The 7325-nt window shown below is 59.7% G+C and overlaps 2 protein-coding genes and 1 long non-coding RNA gene across 4 annotated transcripts; 1 reads left to right on the top strand and 2 right to left on the bottom strand.

Moving 5' to 3' along the window:
• The first annotated feature begins 37 nt into the window (after positions 1 to 37).
• On the top strand, positions 38 to 3814 carry LOC122190760. Of its 2 annotated transcripts, none has more exons than XR_006182216.1 (3): positions 38 to 265; positions 710 to 2219; positions 3800 to 3814. It is a non-coding gene; the product is annotated as an uncharacterized LOC122190760 (long non-coding RNA). The 2 variants fall into 2 exon arrangements; XR_006182215.1 differs by lacking the exon at positions 3800 to 3814 and adding an exon at positions 3517 to 3531.
• On the bottom strand, positions 2320 to 3087 carry LENG9 (leukocyte receptor cluster member 9). Its single transcript, XM_042890849.1, is given in 2 exon segments — positions 2320 to 2382; positions 2384 to 3087. Coding segments are annotated over 2 exon segments (750 nt in total). The 5' UTR covers positions 3071 to 3087.
• A 226-nt stretch (positions 3815 to 4040) lies between the features above and the next one.
• LOC122190759 (class II histocompatibility antigen, B-L beta chain) lies at positions 4041 to 7319 on the bottom strand. Its single transcript, XM_042890850.1, has 5 exons — positions 6230 to 7319; positions 5726 to 5995; positions 5344 to 5622; positions 5151 to 5261; positions 4041 to 5066 (listed from the first exon to the last, which is right to left on the bottom strand). The coding sequence occupies exons 1-5, from the start codon at positions 6399 to 6401 to the stop codon at positions 5023 to 5025; spliced, it is 876 nt and encodes a 291-aa protein (XP_042746784.1). The 5' UTR covers positions 6402 to 7319; the 3' UTR covers positions 4041 to 5022.
• Between the last annotated feature and the right edge of the window lie 6 nt (positions 7320 to 7325).

Below are 7325 nucleotides of genomic sequence, written 5' to 3'. Positions count from 1 at the left end.
GGCGGGCCGGCGGGACGCGCGGACGGCGCGGGGCTGCAGCAGCGCTGCGCGGGGGCGGCTGAGAGCAGGCGGTGAGGCCCGGCCGCACTGTGCTGCGCCGCGTCCCGCCCTGTCCCGTTCCACAGCGCTGCGGGAAGCGATGGGAGCGGCTGCAGTACAGCGCTTTGCTTACTGCAAACGGCGCGTCTTTACGATGGGCGGCGGCTTGGCAAGACGGGCGTAGAAAGAAATGGAAGGAGTGAGAGAGGCGTGTGACCCGCTGAAGGTATCGTTAATGCAGACAGCGTGAAGGTGCTGGGCGTGCAGAGGCCTCTTCTGCAGGGAGAAACGGGGTGAGCTGCCAGCAGCTTCCGTCAGTGGCCGCCGAGCGGCGAGCTGAAGTCGTGGGCAGTACCTGAAGGGAGCATCCGTGAAAGCTGGGATGGGGCTGTTTGATAAGGGTGTGTCGCGACAGGATGAGGGGAAACGGCTTTAAAGTGGAAGGAGGTAGATTTAGATTGGATGTTAGGAGGAAATTATTTCCTGAGAGGGAGCAGCTTGTGGATGCCCCTGCCCTGGAGGCATTCAAGGCCAGGCAGGATAGGGCTTTGAGCAACTGGGTGTGGTGGGAGGTGTCCCTGCCTGGAGCAAGGGATTGGAACTAGATGATCTGAAAAGTCTCTTCTAACCCGAGCCATTCGGTGGTTCTGTGATTCTTTGTAAACTGCAGGGAACTGCAGAGGAGAATGGCTTTAAGAAAACAGTAGCACTACAGATGCAGTGTGCAGTTCAGAGAGCACCTCTGTGCAGTGAGAGCAGGGAGCACCTGAAGCAGTACGGCCCAGACACAGAGAGCAGCTCAGAACGATGATTGAACCGTGGAAACACAAAGCTGGAGTGGAGCTACAAGGTCATCCCATCCAACCGTCCTCCTACCGCCATTACCACCGCTGAGCTACTCAGCCTTATCTTGTGGCACCTCGTCCAGAATGTCAGCGGTCTGTGGGCTGGTTCGGCCCGGTTCCATGACTGGCGGGTGGGGGGATCTGTGGATCCGCACCCTGGAAAAGGGAAATGGGAAAAAGGATAAAGAGATGGGCTCTAAAACAGAACAGAAGCGACAATCTGAAAGGAAACAAACTAATTTACTAGAAAAGATATCGGAATGCAAGATAACACGCTATAATAAAACATAGTACAAGGTAATTAGAATTTGAGCTAAAATTGAGCTAAAATGCAAAGAGACAGAGTGTCCAAAAGCCAAAGGCCTTACTCTCACGCTGAGGCAGACGGGCAACAGAGGTGAGCCAGACGATCAAAAGGGCCATCAGGTGACCTCCCAAGGCCTTCTATCTTTTCCCTCTGAGCAGAAATGGTAACAGAACAGTGAACAGCACCCCATGGCCAAGAGGACCCAGTGTCCGTGTTCACATATCCTCATCTCCGACACCGAAGGGATTTTGGTGCCTTTGTTTGGGTACAGAATGTTCACCCGTGGACAATGGACCCTCTGTCCATGTCCCTGTAGTGTAGTGACAGAGCTCAGCGGGCTTTGGCATCAATGTCCCCCCCTTGGCCATGAGGGACCCAATGTCCACGTCGCCATACCTGTGTCCCCTGTGCCAAGGCAACCTCGGTGTCACCCATGGAGGACAGAATGTGTCCAGGTGCCACGGCCCCATGTCATTGTTGCCAGGAGCCAAGGAGACCTCAGTACCACTTTCTTTGGGGTACGGTAGGGACGCCCGGTGCATCCTCATCCCCATGACAAAAGGACCCCGGTGTCCTGGTCCAGGTCTTCCTGTCCTCAGTGCTGAGGGGACCTCAGTGTCACCTTTGGGGTACCAGAACGGTCCCCCACATCCATGTCCCCAATGCCAAAGGGACACCACTGTCACCTCTGGGGTCCAAGTGTCCATCTCCGTGTCTTTGTAGCACAGAAGGGTCCCTGACATCCCCAGTGCTGAGAGGACCTCACTGTCACCATGGGACTACAGAACGGGGTGAAGTGTTCACCTCCCCGCTGTGTTATCCCAGTGGTAAAGGGACGTCCGTGTCACTTTTAGGGTACAGAAGGGACCCCATGCGTGTGTGCGCCATGTCCATGATCCTGTGCCCAAGAGGATCCCATGTCCATGTCCCCATGTCGTCATCCCCAATGCAAAAGGGATTTTGGTGCCCTTTTTTGGATACAGAAGGGACCCCTGTGCCCACGTCACTGCAGCCAAGGGCTCCTCCAGGTGTGTGCATCCCCACGTTCCCAGCACAGAGGGGACCTCACCATCACCTCCGGGGTACAGAAGGGCCCCCGACGGCATTTGGGTGGTTCGTCCCCCTCCCTCACTCACCCCAGCCCTCCCCCAGCTCCTCCAGCACCTCCCGCATGGTCCCCATCCCCCCCCCCCGACCCGAACACGCGATCGATGCGGTTCTCCCGGTCCCACACGCAGCGCCCGCGGTAGCGGATGCGCACGATGCGGTGTTCGGGCACCGCCAGGTCTGCGGGCCCCGCGTCGCACAGCGGCCCCGTGAAGAACTCCAGCAGCGGCCGCTCCACGACGCCCACGAAGCGGTCGCGGTACTCCACGGTGGCGGCCGCGGGGTCCGCTCGAGGGTCCCAGCGGAGGCGGCTGAGGACGGCGGCGGCGCGGCGCAGCGGCGGCTTCTTCCCCGCCGCTCCCGGTTCCTCGCGCGTCGCTGCCGGTTCCGGGCCGGCGGTCGGACTCCGCCCCGGGTGCGGGTGGCGGCAGCGCGGCCCGAAACGGCAGCGGCCCTCCAGGAACCAACGGCACGGGGCGGGCGCCGGGGCCGGAACCGGTTCCGCGGCTCCGGGACGCCGATCCGGGTCCGGGTCCTCGGGACCGCGATTCGGGTCGGGCTCTGCGTCCGCGGGTCCTGGCGCCGGGTCCGCGCTCGCGTTCGGGTCTGGTTCCGCGAGTCCGGAGCGGGGCTCCGATACCGGCTGCGGGGATCCGGGCCGCGTCCATGGGTCCGCGGTGTGGGTCCGGGTGTGGCAGCGGGCCCGTGAGTCCGGGGACCAGAACCTTTTCACCTCCAATTTTCCTCGCTGCACCGGGTCAACTGCCCCCATCTCTTCTTAATTTTGAGTTCTTCCCTCCCTTCTTTCCTTCATTCCCTCCCTCCTCCTTTCCTCCCTTACACCCTTCTTAACTCCCTCCCTCAAATCCCTCCCTGCCTCCCTTCCTACCTTCCTTCCATACTCCTCGTGAGAGGCGGATGAGGCAACACGGAGCCTCCCATGGGCAGCAGTTGTTAGGATGAGCCCTCGGTGGGGAGTGTTTGATGAGAATGTGTGCTTGGTTCAGGGCGTAGGGATGGAGCAGGCTCCCTCTGCACGTGGGGTTTTGAAAGACATTCCAAATGAAGCTGAAAGCCACTGGGACTTCCCTTTGGAGCCCTTTTTCATACCGACCCGAGGTGGGGTTGGCGTTTGGATCACGGAATCAATAAGGATGGAAAATGTGAGAGGCGGGTGGTGTTTTTGCAGTGGAAGTTTCCAGTGTTTTCTGTATGTAGTCTAGGCCCTGACTGAACTGAAAACCTTCCTGCGAAACAGTGAGACAAGTTGTTTTTCACAAAGAAAGCTGCTGAACGGAGTAAAGTGCAGATTGGGGCGTTTTGGCTCAGGTAGGATTGAGACAGGCAAAAGGCAAAGGAAACAGGCAGGGCGGGGAGAGCCTAGCGCAGCACGGAACCAATGTGCTTCCTTTTGGAAACACTGCCCTCCTACCTCTGTAGAAAAGCACAGGCCATACCTAAAAATAACAAGTTGGTAACAGACCTTCTATTGTGGCAACAGCATCGGGAAGATGGTGACCTGGAGAAGCTCAACCAACCTGTGCCAGGAGAGGAATTACCGCGTCGGACCCGGGGATGGAACTGAATGAATGGACTGCTGTGCAATTTCTCCCTTTGGCCAGTAGGGGCCCATTGTTGCAATAATGGACAGACTTTGCTGCTATCACAAAGATCTCTGCCTGCTTAAAAACCTATGATTCGGAGCGTTTTCCTCAGCGATGGATGACAGAGGGAACACGCAGTGATCACGAGGGGTGGGATCATGGCGAGGCGGTGGGGTGACCACGGGATGACAGTGAGGGAACACAGAGGGAAACACGACAGATCACAGGGAGGAGCGTAAGGTGGGAATGAGGTTGTGAAGAGGTGGCCACGGGGTGGCCATGGGGCAACACACGTCAGCACCCACCAACCAACGCCCACCCAAGCCCAGCTTGACCCCAAGCATCAATCATCATCTGCATTCTGCCCAACTCCACACAGATTCAAGGCCTTCCGCATGGCGTCACGTATGCTTGGATGAGGACACCTGTCCTGGCTCTACATCATCATGGCAATGGTTCTTCCCCTCTTAGTGGCCCGGCCCGGCCTCAGGAGTGCTCCATCACTCAGCAACAGCCAAAAAACCAGTGTGCTACTCACAGTGTCTGAGCTGGAACCAGAACACTGTGGGGTCATTTTGATGGGAACACCGAGTGATCGCAAGGTGTCACGGCCTAACCGTAACACAGCCATGAGGTGTTCATGGGTGAGAAAGTGGGTGCAAAATGTGTATCTCTGGGATGACTGCGGGGTAATCATGGTGAGGACATGGGTTGGCATACTGAGAACATGGTGGCAAGATTGGGTGACCACGGGGTTGATAGGAAGGAGTCTCAGGGGGAAAAATGGCTTGAGAGTGAAGGGACCAGAAGGGGAAAGTCTGGCCAATGAGAGGTGAGCACGAGTAATCGTGTGGGTCACATCGGGCAAAGATGGTGTAGCGATGGGTGATGGGGTGACAAAGAGGTGACCACTGGGTGACCACAGTGGGGTGTCATTGGGTGACCACTGTAAGGAAGGGGAAGGACCACGGAGTCAACACTTCAGCGAGTTCTAATTGAGAAGGGGACAGAGCAGGCTCTGCAGCGGCAGCAGGGAACGCGGTGACAACACAAAGGGAAACTCTAGCTCCTGGCTGGGGAGTGCAGGACATGCTGGTGGAGCAGCAGTGTGGGGCAGCTGCTAGTTCAGGATCCCTGGAGTGGTTGGATCAGGGTGCCCTGAAACTGAGCGAGACAAGGTCAGTGTGGTCACAACTCACCGCCGCCATCTCCTTCCCCACAGCACAGCCCCGCTGCCCCACTGCTCACCTTTCTTACTGTGCCGGAAGAGGAAGAGCCCCAGCGCCAGGTAGATGAGCCCCACCACAAAGCCCCCAATGCCCACCAGCAGCTTGCTCCTGCCCACATCCACCAGCGGCTCTGCAGGGACAGGAAGGGGAGCTCAGGTTCTGAAGGCCACACTCCCACTCCCCGCACAGCTGACAGGGGCTAGGGGCCTTACCCCAGAGCTGGATGATGGGCTGCCGCAGGCTGGTGTGCTCCACCTGGCACGCGTAGCTGTCCCCGTGCCGTGGGCTGGTCTCCAGCAGCACCAGCACCTGGTAGGTCCAGTCTCCGTTCTGGATCACGTCCGTGGACACGACGCGCTCCATCTCCTCCCGCCCATTCTGGAACCACTTCACTTCGATCTCGGGGGGGTAGAAGCCTGTCACGTAGCAAGCCAGCCGGTCGGTTTGGGGCTGGGAGCCCGACTGCAGCGCACAGATCCTCACCTTGGGCTCTGCCGGGGGACAGAGGGAGAGCGTTGGGGACAGGCTGTGAGAGCGCCGCGTGTGCTCATCAGCGCTGTGCCCGTCGCGAGCTGTGGGGACGCGTGAGCTCACCTCTCTTCTGCAGCATCAGAGGGGCCACTATCTCGTGGTTGTAGTTGCAGAGCATTTCCACCGCAGCCCTGTTCTTCTCCAGCACGTCCGGCTGGCTGTTGAAGAGCCGAGCAGAAGGCTCTCCCAGGACCGTGTCGGCCACGAAGAGACCGACATCGCTGTCAAAGTGCACGTACTGCTGCCGGTTGTAGACGTGCCTCACCAGAAACCTCATCCGCTCGGTGCCATTGAGGAAGTGGCACTCAACTGTAGCGCTCCACTGGAAAAACGCTGCGGGGAGAGGGCGCCGTCACGGAGCGCAGCTGCCCCCCGCCAGACCCGAAAGCCCCTCCCCGCCCTCGCTCCGTCCCGGCCCCACCCCGCGCCCCCCACGGCTGCGGTGCCGCTGGCGCCGGCGTCCTGAGCCCCGGGGCTCCGAACGCCGCGCGCGGGGCTGGGATGGGTGCCTGGAGAGCCCGGCAGGGACCGACCTGCACCATCCCCACCCTGGCGCTCCGCGCTCACCCGAGGGCCGCGTGCCAGCGGCCAGCCGTGCTCCCAGCGCCACCAGTGCCACCAGCACGGCCCCGGCCGCCACCACACGGCCGCTCCCCATGGCTGCTGTCGGAGGAGGATGAAGGGTGCCGGCAGCCCGCGCCGCTGCTCCGGAGCAGGGAGTGCCTGGGCTGGGCGGCATCACCCGTCTCCAGGCAGATCTCCATTGCGGGTACCTCGATCAGCCCTGGCGTGACGGCGCTGTCTTGTGTGCCATCCGTCTGTCTGCCTGCTCCGAGGAATGCTCGCTGCTCTCTCCCCCCTCCAGTATTTCATAGTGGCCAATTGTAAGAGGGAGCTCTGTGATGCAGAGCTCTCTCCATACACCAGTGATTCCACCCAGCCCTGCTGCTAACTGCTCTGTGGGACACGCTCAGTTGCTTGCTATACCACTTCCCAGGCTCTTCCCATCCTTTCCGGCCTGTGGTCGCCCTATGCTCATCCCAGTGTCATTGCATGGTCAATTTGTGACCACACAATATTCTGCCCATGGTCTCTCCATGGTCACCCCACAGTTCCTTCACACTTCCTTCATCGTAACTTCACGGTCACCCAGTGATCCCCCTGCTCTCACCTGGTTATCCCAAGATACCCCCATAATCACCTCTTTGCCACCCCATTCTTATGGGATATTGCCTCTTATGTCTTACCGTGGTCACTTCATGTTCTCCCCGTGGTCCCCTTCAATCACCCCATGGTCACCCACGGTTGCCCTCACGGACCTCCCAGACCTCACAGCGCTGTTGCACAGGGCTACAAACGCTGCAGTGACACAGGTCAGCAGAGGGGCTGGGCTGTCTCCAAGCACCCTTCCTCTGACCAAGCACCCCAAGGACAGGACCCACATAAGGGGATGTGTGGGTCAGGATGGGGATGTGGGGCTATGATGGCACATGGGACGCTCACCCTCATCACAGCGGGCTCCTGTGGCTACAGGCACCATTCATCTGCATGACCTTGACCATGAGGACGGTGCTTGTGTTGATGCTGGCCACGGCCATGGTCAGGCCCATGGTGCACACCAGAGTCTCAGTGCTCTCGGAGGTGAGCAGGAGCAGCTGGGGCT

The sequence above is a fragment of the Lagopus leucura genome, unplaced genomic scaffold (genome assembly GCF_019238085.1).
Source record: "Lagopus leucura isolate 7727_CA_CO unplaced genomic scaffold, USGS_WTPT01 34275-0_obj-0_obj, whole genome shotgun sequence".
Classification (NCBI taxonomy): Eukaryota; Metazoa; Chordata; class Aves; order Galliformes; family Phasianidae; genus Lagopus; species Lagopus leucura.
Note: the sequence above shows the minus strand (reverse complement) of the source record. Positions and strands in the feature narration are given on the sequence as shown.